The 24,661-nt window shown below is 38.1% G+C and overlaps 2 protein-coding genes across 2 annotated transcripts; one reads left to right on the top strand and one right to left on the bottom strand.

The window, feature by feature from the left end:
* Positions 1-2,094: 2,094 nt before the first annotated feature.
* Positions 2,095-3,024, top strand: LOC136175637 (olfactory receptor 4C12-like). The gene has a single exon (XM_065945887.1). The coding sequence runs from the start codon at positions 2,095-2,097 to the stop codon at positions 3,022-3,024; it is 930 nt and encodes a 309-aa protein (XP_065801959.1).
* Positions 3,025-9,082: 6,058 nt separating this feature from the next.
* LOC136174041 (olfactory receptor 4C46-like) lies at positions 9,083-9,970 on the bottom strand. Its single transcript, XM_065943834.1, has one exon. The coding sequence runs from the start codon at positions 9,968-9,970 to the stop codon at positions 9,083-9,085; it is 888 nt and encodes a 295-aa protein (XP_065799906.1).
* Between the last annotated feature and the right edge of the window lie 14,691 nt (positions 9,971-24,661).

Raw genomic sequence — 24,661 nt, 5'->3', positions numbered from 1 at the left:
ATGGTGAAAATTAATTTCTGCATTCTATTAAGAATGAGAAAACAGCAGATTTATAGTAAAAGTTTGTATTTCATAATGTGTGGGCATATGGAATTTAAACAAGTAATAAAGGTTTCTCCTCTTGGAAGGAAGTTTGTCTAAGTTCTTGCCTATCAACTGCAGTATGAATGCCCTTATGAGAGAAAAGAATTATTCTGTGAGATGAACACTTTATTTCTCATTTCTCCAAAAATATGTATTATAGAGGATTTGAATGTTAATAGGCATAGCTAAGGTACAGAACTACAGGTACACAGCGAAGGTACAAAGGAAGAAAATGATCATGTGTTTGAGTCTGTCTGTTAACAGAGGATATTGAAGACATTGATAAGAGAACTATTTTTAACTTATGTCCTGATTACTTGACGGTTTGCAAGAAGCTGAAACAATAAGTGAAATAATAAAAATGAATGAATCACATTTGAGATTTTCTATGTGATTTTGATCATGAAATCCAATCTTTGCTATAGGCCTTCAGGAAATTATAAAAATGTATTATTAGGTTCTTGGTTCTCCCAAGGGCCGTCTTCTCCAGGGAAGAAATGGCAGTTAGAAGCAACTTGTTCCTCAGGTGTTCTTTTTCATGGAAGGATTCTCTGATGCCCTGTCCTATCCAGAAGGGAGACCACTATCCTGGGGCTTGGAACTCTAAAGCTAGCTTCTCAATGAAGAGTTGATGGGATCATTTGTAAGAGGTTTCCTTTCCACATACCTCAATATTCAACTTGACCATGTGTAACTGGGAGAACTCATTTTACTCTTCACTGCTTTTTTTGCTTTAATAATATATAAAGAGAATAATGGAGTCTGAGATACAGGAAAAAGTGAACATTAATAATGTCATTATTGATGTCCTATAAAACTTAGTTTTATATACTACCTTAAAGTTTAATTGAATAATATGTGTATTCCTCATCAAGTAAGTTGAAATAGACTTTGTAGTAAACTGATCGGTTTGGTTATTCAGAGGACTTATTGGCTACAAGTATAAATGGTATAAGTTAAATGCAGAGGACAATAATCTTTGCATGGTAGAGTAAAGATGGGATTTAGGGTAGTTATGAGACCCATGGGGCAGTCAGGGCAGCCTCACGCCTCACAGTAATTTTCTCAAAGCAGTGAGCACCCAATCCTGCCCCTACTCTATGTCTAGCTGGTGAATTGATAACAATTTTGAGTATATTAGAGCAGTTACTTTAATTATATTCAGATATTTCTTGGGATCCCATGATGTGTCAAAATACAATTCCCTATGTCTGTTTTCTCATGCATATTCCAGTCAATTTAAAACCACATAGTTTCAGCTTTAGAACTCTAAGACAAAACATGAAGGTTATATTTAATTTCTAATCATAGAATTAGTTATGTAAGCTGTAGAAATTTGGAAAATATTGAAAAACATGGGAAATAAAATATAAACCATAATCTCACATTCAGGAGCAAATGTCCTCAATGTATTAAATTATTTATCTTACCAATCTTCTATGCATATGTTTAAACATAGATTAGAAAAGTTTATAACATTTTCTAAGTGAAATTGTTGAATTTGAACTTTATTTTTAAAAGGTGCATATAAAATCTGTAATCTTTAAATGCTAATTCAATAAATATATTCACCAAATTTCCCCCTATTTTTACATAATTTGTAAAAATAGACTATTTTGTGATTTTTCAATTCATGTTATTTTGTGCATAAACTTTTAGATTATCCTCCAAAATTGTTTCTACTAATGTCCAAATTATTCCAATAAATTGATGTTCCATTAAAGTATTTCAGACACTATGGCCAAGGAAATTGAATTTCTTTCTTTTGGTTACTCTATGTCTTATAGAAATAATTTGAGATTAGAATAAAAAAAGACTAGGTCAACTAAAATAACTTTTAAGACACTATTCCTATAGCATTTTGGGAAAAGCAAGACTCATCTGTGACATCATCAGAGTACTGTTAAAAGGCAGAGTTTCGGTATATTTCACTTTTTTCATGGTTCTTTTTTCTTTTCTTTTTAAGGCAAAGCATTCTTTCCCGAAATTTTTATTACCTGCACCACATAGATGGATCATGAAAGGAATGTGACTGTGTTCATTCTAGTAGGTCTTACACAGGACCCCCAAATGCAAAAGGTAGTGTTTGTGGGGTTTTTGGTCTTGTACATGGTAACCCTCTCAGGCAACCTGCTCGTTGTGGTCACCATCACCACCAGCCAGGCTCTGAACTCCCCCATGTGCTTCTTCCTGACCCACCTTTCCTTGATAGACACAATTTACTCTTCTTCTTCGGCTCCTAAGTTGATTGTGGACTCCCTTCGTGAGCTCAAGACAATCTCCTTTCATGGCTCTATGGCTCAGGTCTATGCAGAACACGTTTTTGGTGCTGCTGAGATCATCCTGCTGACGGAGATGGCCTATGACCGCCACGTGGCCATCTGCAGGCCTCTGCGCTACACGGCCATCGTGAGCCGCAGGCTGTGCCTGCTCCTGCTGGGGGTGGCCTGGACCGGAGGGTTTCTCCACGCAAGCGTTCAGATCCTCTTTACAGCCCGGCTGCCCTTCTGTGGCCCCAATGTCATAGACCACTTCATGTGTGACCTGTACCCTTTGTTGCAGCTTGTCTGCGTGGACACCCACATCCTTGGCCTCTTTGTTGCTGCCAACAGTGGGTTCATCTGCCTGTTAAGCCTCCTTCTCCTGTTGGTCTCCTATGTGGTCATCTTGCACTCCCTGAAGAACTCTAGCCTGGAGAGGAGACGCAGAGCCCTTTCTACATGTGGCTCTCACATCACGGTGGTTGTGTTATTCTTCGTGCCCTGCATGTTTGTGTATCTTCGCCCAGTCGCCACTCTGCCCGTTGATAAAGCTGTTGCTGTCTTTTACACTATGGTGGCCCCTATGTTAAATCCTTTAATCTATACCCTCAGAAATGCTGAGGTTAAACGTGCTATGAAGAAACTCTGGAAGAAAAAAGTGACTTCAGGTAATAGTTAAACAGAATCATTAAACGTTATGGATAGAAGTAATAGAGGTACTCTAGTCCAAGCCTCTTGATGATATATTGAATCTAACAAGGGAATGAATAACACTTGCTGATTGCCACTTAAGCACAAGAACTAAAGCTTGGGTTGGAATCCAGACTTACTGTGTCCCATCTCACTCTCCTTATCACAACTTAATGTGCCTTAATCAATAAATACTTATCTATTCACAGGAAATCTGGAAATACCTTCAGAAGCTAATAAGTAAAAGTCAAGAGTTTGAATTGGTCTTATTACGTAGCATGGAGATGTGTTGGTTACTACTGATTATTAAAACATGCCTAATGATACTCCTTTACTTTGGACTCTGGCCTCAATATAGAATTTTTTTGTGTGAATTTTCTTGTTCATTAAATCTTGACTGTACAGTAAAAGAAATACTATTTATGATATGCTTATAAGACTAGCATTGTATTACGTATTTTCCATATTGTATTAGGTGGGATCCAGTCAGAGAACAGAACAGAGTAATGTGAACTGAAAAAGTTCACATGCAATCAATAATTATGTCAGGGCTCTAACTATGAAAAGGGTAATGAGCTCTCCAAAAAAAGCCCTTTGACTGAGAAATGAGCATCCAAAGAAGGAATTAATTTAGAATGTGGACTTCCTTCCCAGGCCAGGATTTCAGTCTTTTGGAGGGAGTGTAGATTTTGCCCATGGATGAAGTGATGGCATGTTTGACCAAACTTCAAGTTAGTGGTAGAACTGAGATACATTCTGATACATACTCTTTATCCACATACTTTTTACTCATTAAACGCAACTCTAGTGTGTCTTTCCAGGCAGTTTGGACAGAAATGAGGTAATGAAACTGGTGATATTTATTAAAAAAAGCTTCACATGGTTTCCCACTGAACCTGATCCGATGGACCCAGATATGATCATTCGTTCATCAGCTGTGGCAGTGATCTCTACTCACATTGCACTTCATTGCTTATGCCACTTTTACTTTTTTCCCTTGAAGTTCTGGTTCTTATATCACAAGACAGTTTTAATTCTCATTAAAACAGTTAAAATACTGTTCTTTTATCAGTTCTAATTCTCTCTTCCTTTGCATCCATGTACCCATGTTGCTCAGACCAACTTGCTGCCACCACAAACTCATTCCCATATGTTTTTGTGTTTTTCTGTTGCTAATCACTGCTGTCAGCAGTTGCGGTTATGCCAAACTACACTCACATTTATAATTTTTATGAACAGTTTTGATTTGTGAAAATAATAATTGAAAACATTGGTGTCTTTATGTTAAGGTACAAACAACATATTATAATAATTACATCATATAATTTGGCCTTTAATTTTTAAAATAAAAACTTTTTCATATGTGAGGAAACCTATATAACACTTTATCATATTCATATTTAAAAATTAAACTGGGCACACACATTTCTACAGATCCTCATAGTTCTTTTTTAAAATTAGTTTTAATCAGAGTATAGTTGCTCTACAACGTTGCATTAGTTTCTTGATGTACAGCAAGGTGAATCAGTCATGCACATACGCATGTCCCCTCCTGTTTGGATTTCCTGTCCATTTAGGTCACCACTGAATAGAGTTCTCTGTGCTATACTGCGGGTTCTTATTGTTTATTTGTTTCATGCGTAGTAGAGTGTGTATGTCAGTCCCAATCTCCCAGCTCTTTCCACTCCCCCTTCCCCACTTGGTAACTGTGTTTGTTCTCTATTATGTGTGACTATTTTTGCTTTGCAAATAAGTTCATCTGTATCATTTTTTAGATTCCACATGTAAGTGATAATATTCAATGTTTGTTTTTCTCTTTCTGACTTACTTCACTCTGTATGATAGTCTCTAGGTCCGTCCACACATCCGTGAATGGCACGGTTTCATTTCTTAGGGCTGATTATATTCCATTGTGTATATGTACCGCATATTCTTTATCCATCCTCTGTTGATGGGCATTTAGGTTGCTTCTATGCCCTGGCTATTGTAAACAGTGCTGTAATGAACATTGGGGTGCGTTCGTCCCTTTAAATTGTGGATTTCTCTGGATATATTCCTAGGAGTTGAATCACTGAATCATATGGTAGTTCTATTTTTAGTTTTTTAAGGAACCTCCATACTGTTTTTCATAGTGGCTGTACAAATTTCTATTCCCTACACATTTCATGGTATCTTGTCCTTCCACTATTTTCTAATTTATAACACCTTGTTGTAATTTTTTACTTCCTCTTGGGAGTTTTTCAATGGATCTTAAGCTTTTTGAAGGCAGATCCAGGTTTCTGTCTGTCTAGCTCTCTTTTTTTAACCACTGCACCCCCAGCAACTATCAACATGACTAATACATTCTGTGTGCTCCAAATATTTGTTAGCTAGTGAATTAAGACAAAAAAGTATAAAAGGAGTGCGTTTATCTTAAAATTGCTTTATATGTAGACAGAACCATGTATTTTTAAAAACAGCTTTTAATAATGAAATGTTACTGAAAAGTAAATAGGTTAATTGAAGAATATCGCTTAAAGAGCTCATATTAATAAGATAAAAAAATTCTTGCTGAGAGCAGGGAGGATATTAAGGTAAAACATTCGCTCATATGCCGAGAGGTGTAGTTTAAATTTCTTTCTCATCCTCAGTTTAAACAGCAATAAAAGCAAATTGTAGTTCCCTCTGAGGTCAAGCCAGACTTTTCCTTGAAGTTCAATCAACTTAAAGGAGAAAGGAATTCCCTAGCCTCTAGTACTACTTCTTTCATTTTAGTGACTTTAATTGTTCTCCTTTATATGTTCACCCACACATTCAGTATTTACCATGCATATGATATTGTGCTATCTTGTAGAAACTATTGCTATATAGCAGGCATGTACTTTACAGTACTTTACAGAGGGTGACTGTCTATGGGAAAAACAGAAATGCTTTTCTGACATCAGAATGTCCTTTTATCTGAGTCTTTACTCTTTCTGATGTGTGACCGGCAGAGCCTGGGTTATATGAGCAATGCCAAAGGGTGCCGAAGGCTGCAAGGGAATTTGGAAATGGTGTAATATTCATTATCCCCCCCTCGGAGGGAGACAGGGCCAGTGCGTTTATAGCATTAAATAGTTACATACTATAATATTGCAGGTACCATGTGACTATCAATGGTGATATATAAAAACAAGCACAGTTATTAATGAAAAATTATTAGATTTTTAGTGATAATGATCCAATATATACACTGTTAATCACAGGTTCTGGCTCAGTAAATGGTTAGTAGTACAATTATCTGTAAACATTCTGACATCACTGCCTGGAACTTCATTGAAGTTCAGTGCCTGACCTGGGAAATTAGTCAATCTTGGTTACTGGCCTTCCAATACATTTGCTTTGATGCTTTTCTCTTTAGGACACTTTTTGATCCTTTCCTTTTTCTGCTTCCCAGGTGGTGCCAGTGATAAAGAATCTGCCTGCCAAAAAAAAAAAAAAAAAAGAATCTGCCTGCCAATGCAGGAGAATCAAGAGACACAGTTTCAATCCCCTGGTCGGGAAGATTCCCCTGGAGTAGGAATGGCAACCCACTCCACTATTCTTGCTTGGGAATCACAGGGACAGAGAGGGACCTACAGTCCATGGGGTCACAAAGAATTGGACAGGATTGAGCATGGGTGTATGCACACATATCTTTCTGCATATCTTCTTGGTTTATTATAGAGATTATTTGTTACTGTTCAGTCACCTATTTGTGTCTGACTCTTTGTGATGCCATGGACTGCAGCATGCCAGGCCTCCCTGTCCCTCAACATCTCCTGGAGTTTGCCCAAGTTTATGTTTATTGCATCAATGATGCCATCCAGCCACCACATCCTCTGATGCCCTCTTCTCCTTCTGCCCTCAATCTTTCCCATCATCAGGAACTTTTCCAATGAGTTGTCTGGAGTTTCAGCTTCAGCATCAGTCCTTCCAGTGAATATTCAGAGTTGATCTCCCTTAAGATTGACTGGTTTGATCTCCTTGCTGTCCAAGGGAGTTTTAGGAACCTGGAGTCTTCTCCAGAACCACGGTTTGTGCCATCTTTATGGTCCAGATCTCACAATCGTACGTGACCACTGGGAAGACCATAGCCTTGACTATATGGACTTTTCTTGGCAGAGTAATGTCTCTGCTTTTTAATATGCTGTCTGGGTTGGTCATAGCTTTTCTTCCAAGAAGCAAGTATCTTTTAATTTCATGGCTGGAGTCACCAACTGCAGTGATTTTGGAGCCCAAGAAAATAAAGTCTGTCACTGTGTCCACTGTTTCCCCGTCTATTTGCCATGATGTGATGGGACCAGATGCCATGATCTTCGTTTTCTGAATGTTGAGTTTTAAGCCAACTTTTCCACTCTCCTCTTTCACTTTCATCAAGAGGACCTTCACTTTCTGCCTTAAGGGTGGTGTCCTCTGCATATCTGAGGTTATTGATATTTCTCCTGGCAATCTTGAGTCTAGCTTACGCTTCCTCCAGCCCAGCATTTTGCATGAGGTACTCTGCATATAAGTTAAATAAGCAGGGTGACAATATACAGCCTTGACCTACTCCTTTCCCAATTTGGAACCAGTCTATTGTTCCATGTCCAGTTCTAACTGTTGCTTCTCAACCTGCATACCTATTTCTCAGAAATCAGGTAAGGCGGTCTGTCTGGTATTCACATCTTGATGATTATTACATGTCACGCAAATACTTTGTGGAATATAACTACATATATAATAAATAAAATTCCTGTCTAATGATATTTTTGAATCATCACTTTTTATGATTATTTTTCAACCTAAGATGGTGTCATGAGCAGTACTAGATATTCTGAAACCTTACAAGAAAATTGGAAAAGATTGTGCAATCTTCATTCAATGGTTACAGAAGTTCAATGACGCATTGCTTTTATAGCTATGTAATAACTATATACTACAATGTGACAGTCAACATACAACTGTCAACAATAATATATAGAGTTACTAGTGAAAGTTAATGGAATTTTTATTTATAGTAATGAAACAGTATATTCAATCTGTCAAGCATGCAAAATAAGTGAAAGTCCTAGCTGTTCATTTGTGCCCAACTCTTTGCGACCCCATGGACTGCAGCTCACCAGACTCCTTTGTCCATGGGATTTTCCAAGCAAGGAGACTGGAGTGGGTAGCCATTTCCTTCTCCAGGGGATCTTCCAGGCCTAGGTATTGAACTCACGTCTTCTGTACTGCAGGCAGATTCTTTACTGACTGAGCTACCAGGAAGCCCAACTCCTGGCTTAATAAACGGTGAAGTGAAAGTGAAAGTCACTCAGTGGTGTCCCACTCTTTGAGACCTCATGGACTATATAGTCCATGGAATTCTCCAGGCCAGAATACTGGAGTGGATAGCCATTCCCTTCTCCAGGGGATCTTCCCAACCCAGGGATTGATCTCCCACATTGCAGGTGGATTCTTTACCAACTGAGCAACTATTAATTATATTACTTTTCCACCATAATTGCAGGAGAGTGTACCAGAGCATTTAAGATTATGGTCTGGAGAATCAATCATATTCTGATTACTGACTCTTTCAATATGTCTGTTTTAATATCCTCCCCATTCTGAATATTTCCTCACTTACAAAATTGGGATGATAGCAGTGCCTGCTTCTTAGGATTCCTGTAAAGATTACTGCTCAAAACCAAACTACTTAGCATTTTCAAAATCTTATCAGAAGGAAAGTCTACAAATTCACATTCATGGTTGCTGTTGTAAAATTTAACATCAATTTGGTAGAATCTTCTATGTATGAAAGAAATAGTACTGGGTTATGTTTTTCTCCTTTTGTGTAGCTATTTCTGTTCCATTCAATGAGAAATGCTATAATTTTCTGTAGTTAATTTCTTTATCCCTTGAGTAGTTCTTACTGAGCTCATCCAAAATGTCATTTTGACATTTGCCTGGTGGGCTACATACAGTCCATGGCATTGCAGAGTCAGACACAACTGAGTGACTAACACTAATCAATGTTGAGTTCTAGGTACATTTATCTGTCTGCTGAAATAACTTTCCTACTGCACAATTGCCTAATGGCATTTTTTCATCTGGGCATTTCTCAAGGTATAGATTAAGGGATTTAACATGGGAGTTATCATAGTGTAGAATACAGCAACTGCTTTATCAATAGGTAAAGTAGCTGCGGGTCTCATGTACACAAATGTGCAGGGCACAAAAAATAAGACAACCACTGTGATGTGGGAAACACAGGTGGAGAAGGCTTTGCGTCTTGCCTCCAAACTGTAGGTCTTTAGGGAGTAAAGGATGGCCACATAGGAGACCAGCAGGAGAAGGAAGTTTAACAGACAGATTAAACCACTGTTGGCAGCAACAAAGAGCCCTAGAGTGTGGGTATCAGTGCAGACAAGACTGAGCAAAGGGTTCAGGTCACACATAAAGTGATCTATGACATTAGGGCCACAGAAGGGTAAGTGGAAAATAAAGAGGACCTGAATGAATACATGAAGAAAGCCTCCCACCCAAGCGGCTCCCGCTAGCAGCCCACACACCCGCCAGTTCATGATGGTTGTATAGTGCAAGGGCTTGCAGATGGCCACATAGCGGTCATAAGCCATCACGGTGAGCAGGATTATCTCAGCAGCTCCAAAGAGATGTTCCCCAAAGATTTGGGTCATGCAACCATTAAATAGGATAGTCTTCTTTTCATAGAGTGAATCGGCAATCAGTTTGGGGGTACTTACAGAGGAATAGCAGACATCAACAAAGGAGAGATGGGCCAGGAAAAAGTACATGGGAGACCTCAGTGATGAACTGGCATTGATGATGACCATGATGAGCACATTCCCTACCACAGTGGTGAGGTAGATGACCAGAAACACAACAAATACAATTTTCTGCATCTTTGGATTCTCTGTGAGCCCTAGTAGAACAAACTCTGTCACGTTCCTGTTCTCCATGTGTATCATATAATGTTTCATTTCATTACCTGAAAGAAACCTGTAATTTTCAATCATGCAACTTTGAATATATTATACTCCATTCCAATAAGTGATAAGTGCCCAGGATATAATGAGTGTGGATTCTTTTGAGTTTATTTGACAAATAAAATGTTCTAAGTTTTTAAGATTACTCCTGTTGCCGCCTAGAGAAATTTCTGTTAAGAGTATAGACACAAGGAACTTTAGTAACCACATATGCAGGAGACCTTTATCTTCTGAGATCTCAAGTTACAACTAAACTGAAGTAGTAGATTTCCCAAATAATGGTATATATGTTTGAAAGGAGTTATAAAATGGACATAAAACCCATGAATATAAAGTTTGGAAGTTTCTTTTTACTCCCTAAGAAATGGGGAATTTTGGAAGGTTGTTAATATGTGTAGAGGGATGAAAGGAATTTGATCAAGAGGGAATCTTGCATGTTATTCTAGTAAAGATCTTTAAGTGTCTTAGATGAAGCTGGCTGAGGTTCACTAAAGGGATGTAAGATGGAGACAGAAACCACAGAAGCTTCTTATGAGTTGGAAAAGGAGTAACAGGAAGGTGGTGATGGGAATATAAAAAATGAATATAAGAGCTAATTAAAAGTATTTATAATGCATGTTGACTAAATCTAATCACTTAGCATTAATGTAAGCCTTATAAGTTAGTCACTCAGTCATGTCCAACTCTTTGCAAACCCATGGACTGTAGCCTGCCAGGCTCCTCTGTCCTTGAAATTCTCTAGGCAAGAATACTGGAGTGGGTTGCAATTTCCTTCTCCAGGGGAATCATCCCAAACGAAATATCGAACCCAGGTCTCCTACACTGCAGGCAGATTCTTTACCACTGAGCCACCAGGAGACCCCATGAATGATTGGCTACCTTAGTAGGTTAGAGGTAAAGAATCTCCCTGCTAATGCAGGAGACAATGCTGTCTTCAATCTCTGGTTTGGGAAGATCTCCTGGGGAAGGGAATGGCAACCCCCTCTCATATTCTTACCTGTAAAATCACCTGGACAGAGGAAACTGGCAGGCTCCAGTCCATGGGGCTGCAAAGCGTCAGGTAGGATTTAGTGACTAAACAGCCACAGGAATGGATGAGCGCTGTGTGCACGCTGTTTCATTCCCTCGCTTCCTTTTCTCAGCAATGCAGCCCGTGCAGTTGCCGGCGTATCATCCCCTCTGCAGGTGAGGAAGCAGTGCCGGAGACTAACGGTAGCAGCTGTAGTAGCAACGCTTGCACTAAAGCTGCACGCTTTCTGTGGCTTTAAGTGCTCACGTAGACACGTGACCCTCACCCCAAAGCTAAAATGTCCTCAGTGCTGCCACTTTTATACTGATCTTATACATTAGGAAAGAGAAGCATAGAGAAATTTAGGATTTTGTCCACCACCAAGCGGTTAATAATGGGCAGGGCCAACATTAAATCTCAGGTTAATCTTATTTATTAATTTTCCCTTCAAAATTTTAACCTATGCCCAGCATTGTTAAGTTAGGATAGACAATGTTGAACTAATAATCTCATTTTGATAATAATTCAAATTACTTTAATACTACTTCAGAAGCTAGTTTATACAGAACAATTTCATCTGCTCTCTCACACACACAGACACACAGACACACAGACACACAGACACACACACACACACACACGATGACGTCTTTGAAATCTCAAGTAGTAAGTAAAATGTGGTATTGCATTCATTGAATGGTCCTTCCATCTTGACTTTTCCCTCAGGCCTATCTCTCCATTCTCTTATACCACTCCAAAGACTTCTGGGACATCAGATTTCTCTGAAAAATGTTAAAAAATAAATACTGCTTGAGTATCAGAAAGACCTGATTCAAGTTCTGTTCTTCTGAATGCAATCTCTTTCATCGAAGGTACATTTCTTTGTCACCTCATATCCTTGTTTTCTCAGCTAGAAATTTATAATAATGATATCCACCTCATAGATCATTGTGATAATTGAAGGAATATGTATGAACACATCCACCACGGTACCATGGATGCAAAAAAGAGCTTTTGGTTACTTCTGTGACTGTGTATATCCCTGTGGGATAGAAGAGATAGCAGTTGGAGCAGAAATGCAGAGAACGGTTTAACTGTGCAATGAGCTCCAGAAGAATCATCACCGATTTTACTCTCAAAGATGCAATGGAGATTCATCTTATTCTTAGCAGTTTTTTTCATGAGAGCTTCCATATTTGTGTTTGATGAAACCACTAATGATTTATGTCACTGATATTTGTAATTTCCTCTTTTATATATGTGAAATGTATTTACATTTTGTTTTAATCCTCATCAATAGTTTTGCTTACTAAAAGAGAAGTCTCATGACAAAGCCTAGTTCATAGTGTCAGAGAACTGGGCGTCTACAATTTGTTAAACCTCTATGAGCCTCAAAATATCCAACTTTCAAATTAAGTTAATAAAATCACAAATTACCTTTTGAAGAATTGGAATGAAGATGAAATGTTCTATGACTATATCTGGAAAGTGCTGACAAATAATGAGTGCTATGCATGGGAAGTAATAACCTATAATAAATATTGGTACTATTGAGAAACTTACCTCAGCTCTCTTAGATGATTTTAGTGATATTTGAGGTGTCCAGAAAAAAATCCTATATTCAAATTGACCAATTCTTACTTTCAGTATGAAAAATGTCTCACTTGAGCAGAGTTTATTCACATAATTAACTGTGAAATGAGCAATTGTTAAGACACTGTATGCCTTCAATATGTGTACTCTTTTGGGAATATTGATTATACCTCAATAAATCTGTTAAAAAAAAAAAAAAGAAAGCCTTAGAAATAAAAATCTTTCCACCTAGCTTAAAGCCTCAAAATTTCTCCAAGAAGACCTGTTGAAATCTGTTCTCTTGTTTGAATTTAGAACAGGTTCACTAGAAACACTATGGAGAAGTGATCTTAAATAAATCTCTCTGGTCCCACAGGGCAAGGGGCAGAGAGTGTGGAGGAAGCATATTCAAACGGTTCACTGTGCTCATGATGAATCTTGCTTTGGAGAAATGAGCTACAAGACCGGTCATTTCCACCTTGTCCTTTATTGCTGTTTACAGAGATTCCCATAAGGTTCAGGGATCTTGTCCTGCGGTTGTTGCTTTCTCTCCGAGGAATTGCCTCCTTTAATGAAAAGGCTTTGCCTTAGAAGCAGGTATTCAGGAGTGACATATCAGAGATCCACCCATTCTGTAGCAAACAACTAAATTCTCTACAACTGAAACTAAGTTTATGGGAGTCCTTTTGCCTGAACCTGGACTGTTAAGAAAAATGAGCATCATGTAACAACAAAGGGGCACAATCCCAATGTGTGGACCTGTGAAGTAATTTCCCCATTGAATCAAGTCATGGAAGAGTTCCTATTTTGTTATGAATGTTAAACCCTTATTGGAAACCACAGCTGATTACTTGAGAGCCAGATCAGTGAGGGCACAAAATTAATGAGAACCATTTGAAGTTCTTGGCTCTGAAACTGTTTTTCTCTCTGCCTCATTTATTGAAACATCATCAGTTCAGTTCAGTTCAGTTGCTCAGTCGTGTCCGACTCTTTGCAACCCCATGAAACACAGCATGCCAGGCCTCCCTGTCCATCACCAACTCCCGGAGTCCATCCAAACTCATGTCCATTGAGTCGGTGATGCCATTCAACCATCTCATCCTGTCGTCCCCTTCTCCTCCTGTCCTCAATCTTTCCCAGCATCAGGGTCTTTTCAAATAAGTTAACTCTTCGCATAAGGTGGCCAAAGTATTGGAGTTTCAGCTTCAACATCAGTCCTTCCAATGAACATCCAAGACTAATCTCCCCTAGGATGGACTGGTTGGATTTCCTTGCAGCCCAAGGGACTCTCAAGAGTCTTCCCCAACACCACAGTTGAGCATCAATTCTTTGGTGCTCAGCTTTCTTTATAGTTCAACTCTCACATCCATACATGACTACTGGAAAAACCATAGCATTGACTAGACAGACCTTTGTTGGCACAGTAATGTCTCTGTTTTGTAATATGCTGTTTAGGTTGGTCATAACTTTCCTTCCAAGGAGTAAGCGTCTTTTAATTTCATGACTGCAATCACCATCTGCCATGATTTTGGAGACCCCCAAAATAAAGTCAGCCACTGTTTCCACGGTTTCTCCATCTATTTGCCATGAAGTGATGGAACCAGATGCCATGATCTTAGTTTCCTGAATGTTGAGCTTTAAGCCAACCTTTTCACTCTCCTCTTTCAATTTCATCAAGAGGCTTTTTAGTTCTTCTTCACTTTCTTCCATAATGGTGGTGTCATCTGCATATCTGAGGTTAGTGATATTTCTCCCGGCAATCTTGATTCCAACTTGTGCTTCCTCCAGCCCAGTGTTTCTCATGATGTACTCTGCATGTAAGTTAAATAAGCAGGGTGATAATATACAGCCTTGACACACTCATTTTCCTATTTGGAACCAGTCTGTTGTTCCGTGTCCAGTTCTAACTGTTGCTTCCTGACCTGCATACAGGTTTCTCAAGAGGCAGGTCAGGTGGTCAGGTATTCCGATCTCTTTCAGAATTTTCCAGTTTATTGTGTATATCATGGAGAAATAAAATTGTGTGTGTGAAGATATATAATGAGAGTTTGATACAACTATTCAAAGTGTAGTGCTGGAGAAGACTCTTAAGAGTCCCTCGGTCAGCAAGGAGATCAAACCTGTCAGTCCTAAAGGAAATCAACCCTAAATATTCATTGGAAGGACTGATGTTGAAGCTGAAGCTCCAATACTTTGGCCAACTGATATGAAGAGCCTACTTATTGGAAAAGACCCTGATGCTGGGAAAGATTGTGGGCAGGGCGAGACGGGGGCGAGAGAGGATGAGATGGTTGGATAGCATCATCAATTTAATGGACATGAGTTTGAGCAAACTTCAGGAGATAGTGAAGGGCAGAGAAGCTTGGGGTGCTGCAGTCCATGGGGTTGCAAAGAGTTGGACAGGACTTAGCAACTGAACAGCAACAACAATATACCTTGTCACAACAATATAATTACTACAATCAGCTATTTTACATATTCATGACTTACATTGTTACTAACTTTTCTTTTTTTTTTCTTCCATTGGTGTTTGGGGATAACACCTAACATCCACTCACCTAGGAAATTTCAAGTGTACAATGCAGTGTTGCTAACTATAATCACATTGCTGTAAAAGAGATTTCCAGATATTCTTCATCTTCGTCTTGTATAACTGAAACTTTGTTCCCCCAATCAGTGCCTCCCTATTTCTTGCTCCCCAATCTTTGGCAATCACTATCGTACTTTCTGGTTCTATAAGTTTGACATTTTAGATTCCATATATATGTAAGGTCCTGCATTATTTCTCTTCTCCCTCTTGCTCATTTTACTTTGCATAACATTCCCTAGGTTTATTCATGTCATAGATTGTTTTTCCTTTTCATAAAGGCTACATGATATTTTATGATATTCTAAATTTATATCACACTACCTATTCAGCCATCAATGGGTGCATAAATTGCTTCCATATCCTGGTTAATGGGAATAATCTGCAATGAACATGAGTGCAGATATCTCTTTGAGATATTGTAATTGATTTGAATTCCTTTGAATATACACCCAGAAATAGGATTGATGGATTAAAAGTAGTTCTATTTTTATTTTTTAGAGGAATCTCCCTGCTGTTTTCCATAATGGTTATGCCAAAGTATTTCCCACCAAGAGTACAAAAGTGTTCCCTTTCTCCATATCCCTACCACTGCTTTTTATATTTTATCATTTTGATAATTATCATACTTAAAAATGTGAAGTGATAACTTATTGTGGTTTGAAATTGCATTTTCTTGATTATTAGTGATGTTGAACATGTTTTTACACAACTGGTGATCATTTGAATGTCTTCTTTTTAGAAATGTCTATTCAGGTTCTTTGCCCATTTTGTTTAAAATTTGCTTTACTTCTAGTTTATTGATATGTAATTGATATATAGAACTGTGTAAGTTTAAGACGTAGATAATAATTATTTGATTTACACACACCATGAAATGATTACCACAATAAGTTTAGTGAACATTCATCATCTGATGCAGATAAAAATTAAAGAAATAATTTTGTGTCTGTGTGATGAACTCTTAGGATTTATTCCCTTAAAAACTTTTATATATCACATACAGCAGTGTTAATTATATTTATCATGTTGTATATCATATTCCTACTACTTATTTATCTTATAACTGGAAGTTTGTATTCACTTTTGACTTCTCTTCATTTTTTCCCCCTTCTCCTACCGTCTCTGGTAACCACAAATGTATTCTTTTCCTCAGTGAGTTTGTAAGTCTATAGTTTGTTTTTGAAGTATAGTTGACTTACAACATTATGTTATTTTCTGTTACAAAACATAGTGACTTTTTCTATACATTTCAAAATGATCACTAAAAGTCTAATTATGATATGTATCATAAAGCTATTACTTAGTTATTGATTATATTTTCCACACTGTACTTTTTATCACCATGATTCATTTATTTTTTCAGCTGGAAGTTATTCTTCTTCATTTTCTTCAACTATTTCTTTCCTCTCCCCATTCCTTCTCCTTTGGTATATAACTGCTATTTCTCTGTGACTGTTTATGTTTTGCTCTGTTTGATTATTGGTTTTGTTTTTTAGATTCAACATATACATGAAATCATACAGTATTTGTCTCTGACATTTCACTCAGCATAATATCCTCTAGGTCCATTCATGTTGTCACAAATGACAAGATTTAATTCTTTATTTTTTTATAGCCAAGTAATATTCCACTGATTCTACATAACACATCTTCTTTATCCATTCATCTATTTATGGGTACTTGGAATCATTCTATGTCTTGGCTCTTATAAATAATTCTGCCATGAACATAGAGTGCTTATGTCTTTTTTAATTGAATATGAATGAATATGTCTTCTTTGGAAAAATGTCTATTCAGGTACTGTCCTCATTTTGTAAAATCTGGAATGTTTGTTTTCTTGATGTATGAGTTGTATGAGGTTTTTTTTTGTATATTGTGAATATTAACCTCTTATCAAATATATTGTTTACAACAAATATATTCTCTCACTTAGTAGACCTTTTGGTTTGTTGATCGCTTTGTTCACTGTGCAAAAGGCTTTCACTTTAATGTATCCTCAACTGTTTATCTTTCCTTTTGTTTCTTTTGCCAAAGGAAACATATCCAAAAATTATTGCTAAGATAGATGCCAAAGAGTGTACAGTCTATATTTTCTTCTAGGAGTTTTATCATTTCAGGTCTTATATTCAAGTATTATTCCATTTTGAATTTATTTTTGTGCATGGTGTGAGAGAGTGGTTAATTTGACTCATCTTGTAGCTTTCCAATTTTTCCAAGTGTTTGTTGAAGAGACTGTCCTTTCCCCTTGCCTCCTTTGTCATGGATTAACTGATCATATAACTGTAGGTCCCTTTTTGGGCTCTCTATTTTGCTTCATTGATCACTGTGTCTGTTTTTGTTTAAGCCACACTGTTTGATTACTACAGGTGTGCAGTGTAATCTGAAATCAGCGAGTGTGCTTCTTCTACTTTGCTCTTTCTCAAGACTGTTCTGGCTACTCAGGGTATTTATATTTTCATATAAATTTTAGAACTATTTGTTCTAATTTTGTGAAAAATAGCATTGGTGTTTTGGCAGAGATTTCATCGAACCTGTAGATTGCCTGGGATTTTAATGATATTAATCCTTCCAGTTCATGAACATGATGTATATTTACATATATTTGTGCAGTCTTCAGTTTCTTTCATCTGTCTATTAGAGCTTACCAAGTCCAGATCGTTTACCTTCTTAATTAGATTTATTCCTCAGTATTTTATTCTTTGTCATGTGATTGTGAATTGGATTGTTCTCTTCATTTCTATTTCTGACGGGTTCTTGCTAGGGTGTTGAAGAAATACAACAGATTTCTGTATATAAGTTTTGTATTCTGAAACTTTACTAAATTCTCTGATGAGCTCTAGTCGCTTTTCAAAGATTTTCTATGTATATTGTTATATCAGCTGCAGTAAGTTTTACTTCTTCCTTTCTAATTTGAATTTCTTTATTTCTTTTCTCTGATCCCTATGGGTAGAATTTCCAACAAATAATAAATGTGGCAAGAGTAAACATATTTGCCTCTTTTCCTTATCTTAGAGGAAATACTTTCTGTGGATAACATTATATACTGAGTATAATGTTAACTGTGGGATTATCATGTTGAGTTCAGTTCAGTTCAGTCACTCAGTCGTGTCCGACTCTTTGCGACCCCATCAAGTGCAGCACGCCAGGCCTCCCTGTCCATCACCAACCCCCGGAGTCCACCCAAACTCATGCCCATCGAGTCGGTGGTGCCATCCAACCATCTCATCGTCTGTCGTCTCCTTCTTCTCCTGCCCCCAATGTTTCCCAGCATCAGGGTCTTTTCCAATGAGTCAGCTCTTCGCATCAGGTGACCAAAGATTGGAGTTTCAGCTTCAGCATCAGTCCGTCCAATGAACACCCAGGACTGATCTCCTTTAGGATGGACTGGTTGGATCTCCTTGCAGTCCAAGGGACTCTCAAGAATCTTCTCCAACACCACAGTTCAAAAGCATCAATTCTTCGGCACTCAACTTTCTTCACAGTCCGACTCTCACATCCATACATGACTACTGGAAAAACCATAGCTTTGAATAGACAGACATTTGTTGGCAAAGTAATGTCTCTGCTTTTTAATATGCTATCTAAGATGGTAATAACTTTCCTTCCAAGGAGTAAGCGTCTTTTAATTTCACGACTGCAATAACCATCTGTCGTGGTTTTGGAGCCCTCAAAATATAGTCAGCCACTGTTTCCATGGTTTCCCCATCTATTTGCCATGAAGTGATGGGACCAGATGCCATGATCTTAGTTTTCTGAATGTTGAGCTTCAAGCCAACCTTTTCACTTTTTTCTCCTCTTTCACTTTCATCAAGAGGCTCTTTAGTTCTTCTTCACTTTCTGCCATAAGGATGGGGTAATCTGCATATCTGAGGTTATTGATATTTCTCCCAGTAATCTTGATTCCAGCTTGTGCTTCATCCAACCCAGCGTTTCTCATGATGTACTCTGCATCTAAGTTAAATAAGCAGGGTGACACTATATAGCCTTGATGTATTCCTTTTCCTATTTTCAACCAATCTGTTGTTCTATGTCCAGTTCTAACTGTTGCTTCCTGACCTGCATACAGATTTCTCAAGAGGCAGGTCAGGTGGTCTGGTATTCCCATCTCCTTCAGAATTTTCCACAGTTTACTGTGATCCACAGAGTCAAAGGCTTTGGTACAGTCAATAAAGCAGAAATAGATGTTTTTCTAGAACTCTCTTGCTTTTTCGGTGATCTGGCAGATATTAGCAATTTGATCTCTGGTTCCTCTGCCTTTTCTGAAACCAGCTTGAACATTAGCAAGTTCATGTTTCATATATTGCTGAAGCCTGGTTTGGAGAATTTTGAGCATTACTTTACTAGCATGTGAGATGAGTGCAATTGTGTGGTAGTTTGAGCTTTCTTTGGCATTGCCTTCCTTTGGGATTGGAATGAAAACTGACCTTTTCCAGTCCTGTGGCCACTGCTGAGTTTTCCAAATTTGCTGGCATATTGAGTGCAACACTTTCACAGCATCATCTTTCAGGATTTGAAATAGCTCGACTGAAAAATCAAATAAACACACAAACAAATAACAACAACAGAAAGAAATAGCTCGACTGGAATGAATTCTGGAATTCCAGCTTTGTTCATAATGATGCTTCCTAAGACCCACTTGACTTCACAGTCCAGGATGTCTGGCTCTAGGTGAGTGATCACACCATTGTGATTATCTGAGTCATGAAGATCTTTTTTGTATAGTTCTTCTGTGTATTCTTGCCACTTCTTCTTAATATCTTCTGCTTCTGTTATGTCCATACCATTTCTGTCCTTTATTGAGTCCATCTTTGCATGAAATGTTCCCTTGGTATTTCTAATTTTCTTGAAGAGATCTCTAGTCTTTCCCATTCTACTGTTTTCCTCTACTTCTTTGCATCGGTTGCTGAGGAAGGCTTTCTTATCTCTCCTTGCTATTCATTGAAACTCTGCATTCAGATGGGTATATCTTTCCTTTTCTCTGCTTTTCACTTCTCTTCTTTTCACAGCTCTTTGTAAGGCCTCCTCAGACAACCATTTTGCCTTTTTGCATTTCTTTTTCTTGGGGATGATCCTTTTTTTTTTTTTTTTAATTTTGTTTATTTTACCTTACAACATTGTATTGGTTTTGCCATACATTGACTTGAACCTGCCATGGGTGTACATGTGTTCCCCATCCTGAACCCCCCTCCCAACTCCCACCCCATCCCATCCCTCTGGGTCACCCCAGTGCACCAGCCCCCAGCATCCTGTATCATGCATCAAATCTGGACTGGTGATTCATTTCACATATGATAATTATGATCCTGATCCCTGTCTCCTGTACAATGTCATGAACATCTGTCCAAAGTTCATCAGGCACTCTGTCTTTCAGGTCTAGTGCCTTAAGTCTATTTCTCACTTCAACTGTATAGTCATAAGGGATTTGATTTAGGTCATACCTTCATGGTCTAGTGGTTTCCCCCACTTTCTTCAATTTAAGTCTGAATGTGGCAATAAGGAGTTCATGATCTGAGCTACAGTCATTTCCTGGTCTTATTTTTGCTGACTTTATAGATCTTCTCCATCTTTGGCTGTAAAGAATATAATCAATCTGATTTTGGTGTTGACCATCTGGTGATGTCCATGTGTGGAGTCTTCTCTTGTGTTGTTGGAAGAGGGTGTTTGCTATGACCAGTGTATTTTCTTGGCAAAACTCTATTAGCCTTTGTCCTGCTTCATTCTGTACTCCAAGGCCAAATTTGTCTATTACCCCAGGTGTTTCTTGACTTCCTACTTTTGCATTCCAGTTCCCTATAATGAAAGGACATCTTTTTTGGGTGTTAATTCTAAAAGGTCTTGTAGGTCTTCATAGAACCGTTCAACTTAAACTTCTTCAATATTAGTGGTCGAGGCATTGGATTACCATGATATTGAATGATTTGCTTTGGAAACGAACAGAGATCATTCTGTTGTTTTTGAGATTGCATCCAAGTGCTGCATTTTGGACTCTTGTTGACTATGATGGCTACTCCATTTCTTCTAAGGGATTCCTGCCCACAGTAGTAGATATAATGGTCATCTGAGTTAAAGTCACCCGTTCCAGTCCATGTTAGTTCGCAGATTCCTTGAATGTCGATGCTCAGTCTTGCCATCTCCTGTTTGACCACTTCCAATTTGCCTTGATTCATGGACCTAGCATTCCAGGTTCCTATGCAACATTGCTCTTTACAGCATCAGATCTTGCTTCTATCACCAGTCACATCCACAACTGGGTGATGTTTTTGCTTTGGTTTCGTCCCTTCATTCTTTCTGGAGTTATTTCTCCACTGATCTCCAGTAGCATATCGGGCACCTACCCACCGGGGAGTTCGTCTTTCAGTGTCCTATCATTTTGCCTTCTCATACTGCTCATGGAATTCTCAAGGCAAGAATACTGAAGTGGTTTGCCATTCCCTTCTCCAGTGGACCACACTCTGTCAGACCTCTCCACCATGACCCGTCTGTCCTGGGTGGCCCGACACGGCATGGCTTAGTTTCATTGAGTTAGACATGCTGTGGTTCATGTGATCAGATTGGTTAGTTGTCTGTGATTGTGGTTACAGTCTGTCTGCCCTCTGATGCCCTCTCTCAGCACCCACCGTCTTACTTGGGTTTCTCTTGCCTTGGACGTGGTGTATTTCTTCATGGCTGCTCCAGAAAAGCACAGCCTCTGCTCTTTCCCTTGGATTATCATGAATGGCCTTTATTACATTGAGATTTGTTTCCTCTATTCCCACTTTCTGAAGAGTTTTTGTCCCAGATGGGTGAAGAGCTTTGTCAAAAGCTTTCTTTGCCTATATTAAGATGATTAAGTGATTTTTATCCCTCAATTTGTTAGTCTGGTATATCACATTGATTGCTTTATTGATACTGAACTATCCTTATATCTCTGGGATAAATCCTATTTGATCATGGTGTATGATCCTTTCAACTTATATTGAATTTAGTTGCTAATATTTTGTTGAAGAATTTTGCATCTAGGTTTATTAGTATATTGGCCTGTAATTTTCTCTCTTTCTGTGATATTTTTGTCTGGTTTTGGGTGATGCAGGCCTCATAGAGTGGGTTCAGAACCATCCCTTTCCCTGTAAATTTTTTGAAGTAGTTTCAGAAAGACAGGTGCTAAGTCTTCACTAAATGTTTGGTAGAACTTACCTGTGAAGTAATCTGGTCCTGGACTTTTTTATTTTTAATTGAAAGTGTGTGTTAGTTGCTCAGTCGTGTCTGACACTTTGTGACCCTATGAACTGTAACCTTCCAGGTTCCTCTGTCGGTGGAATTCTCCAGGCAAGAATACTGGAGTGGGTTGCCATTTTCTCTTCCAGGGGATCTTCCCAACCCAGTAGTTGAACCCTGGTCTCCTGCATTGCAGGTGGACTCTTTACCACCTGAGCCACCATAACCTTAATTTTTTATAAAATTATTTAATTTAATTACTGGTAATTGATATGTTCATATTCCCTATTTTTTCCTAGTTCAGTCTTGCTGGATTGTGCATTGCTAGGAATTTGTCCATTTCTTCTAAGTTGCTTATTTTATTGGCATAAAATTGTTTGCAGTAATCTCTTATGATCCTTTTTGCTTTCTGTGGGATTATTTGTAACTTGTCTTTTTTCAATTTTTGTTTTTATTGATCTGGGCCTTGATGAGTCTGGCTAAAGTTTTGTCAATTTTGCTTATCTTTTCAATGAACCAGGTCTTAGTTTTCATTATTATTATTATTGTTTTTATTATTTTTAGCCTCTTTTCCCATGTATTTCTATTCTGATCATTATGATTTCTTTCCTTCTAATAACTTTGGGACTTGTTTATTTTCTATTTCTTTTAGGTGAATAGTTAGATTGTTAGTTGAGATTTCCCCTGTTTCTTGAAGCAGGCTTCTACTGCTCTAAGCTTCCCTCTTAGAACTGCTTCTGCTGCATCCTATAGACTCCTGGAGGAGGGCGTGGCACCCTGCTCCAGTCTTCTTGCCTGGAGAATTCCCATGAACAGAGGAGCCTGGTGGAGTACAGTCCGCAGAGTCACCCAGAGTGGGATACAACTGAAGCAAGCAGCTAGCACACGTAGATTCTAGGTCATTTTGGTTTTTTGTTTGTTTCTGTTTTAATTTGTCTTCACCCATTTTAAAATTTCTTCTTTCTTTCAGTGATTCATTGGTTGTTTAGTTTTGTATTGTTTAGCCTCCACTTGCTTTTTCAGTTTTTTCCCCCCTATTGTTGATTTCTAGTTTTGTCGTATTATGGCCAAAAAGTAAATTTCTTGATATGGTTATACTATTATTACTATTTCCCCTGTTCTCCATCCTCTGCCTGGCCATAATATTTAAATGTAATAGCTGCATCAAGTGGTACAACATGTGACTTAAACCCTCTCCTCTAGGCTGCAGAGTATTTACTAGCTCTATGTGTTGCACTGTCCTGAGGATAATGCATGTGAGGAAAATTTGAAAAGAAATCTTTTTGCCTAGGCAGACTTCTTTTATTGAATGACAAGTGGAATTCACAAAAGTCTAAAATAGTCAGTGAGAAGGCATATGATTATATGTTTCTATATTTCTACACCGGAAGTGTTGGTACTAGAATATTAAACTCATTTGTTCCCCAACTCTAGATATCACACTTACTGAAAATATAGCAAGTCCCAAGGTTCCTGTAGATAGTGTATGTCCCGATGTGTTTATAGTACAGCTGAGAGCTTGACTCAGAACCTCACCCTCGTCTGGTGACCTTAGCTAGTGAGGAGATGCTCTCAGGGATATGCAACCTCGATAAAACCCCATGGAATTGTTCACATAGTGTTTACTATCCTCTATGTCTCAGTTCATGATACCCTAAGGCTTACACGAGGATTGCTTTCTCACACAAATTTCCAACCAGGAATGGAAACTGTTATCACATTAGTTGAAAGTTCATGGAGAAGAACCAACCAGGTGAAGATGTACTATGTGTAGACAAATTCTCCCAAATATTTGTTTTTAAGGCAAAATCTTAAAAAAAAAAAAAAAAAACCACAGAGATAATTAATTCCTAGGAGGGCAAAGCCTTAGATATTAATAGAAAAATCAGTCTTTTAACATTGTCTGTATCCTCTTTAAATACTAAGATTCAAGAAGAAGCTGTTTTCTTATTCTAAGAGCAGAATAAGAGGAGCTTATTAAGAATTGAAATATTTCTATTTCTCATTGTGGAATCATGAATCTAAGTGCTGAAGATCAGAAGATTCTCCTTAGTACCTAAGAAGTTTGGGTTTCAAATTTATCACAGCATTTTATTTTCCTTTGATGTGAATTTCCAAGACAGTGGAGCTTTGAAAATGTTTGCTGAATCCGTTTGAATAAATCTGTGCCGTCTTGACATTCTCTACTTCCTGTAGAATCGTCCAGTCACTGGGAAGACTTGAAAAACATCCATTACATGACATGATACTTGAGCAGCTACAAATAATGATTATTTCTTATTCCTGAGTACACTGATCA

The sequence above is a fragment of the Muntiacus reevesi genome, chromosome 9 (genome assembly GCF_963930625.1).
Source record: "Muntiacus reevesi chromosome 9, mMunRee1.1, whole genome shotgun sequence".
NCBI lineage: Eukaryota > Metazoa > Chordata > Mammalia > Artiodactyla > Cervidae > Muntiacus > Muntiacus reevesi.
The sequence above is the reverse complement of the archived record's forward strand: the minus strand, read 5'-3'. Positions and strand labels throughout refer to the sequence as shown.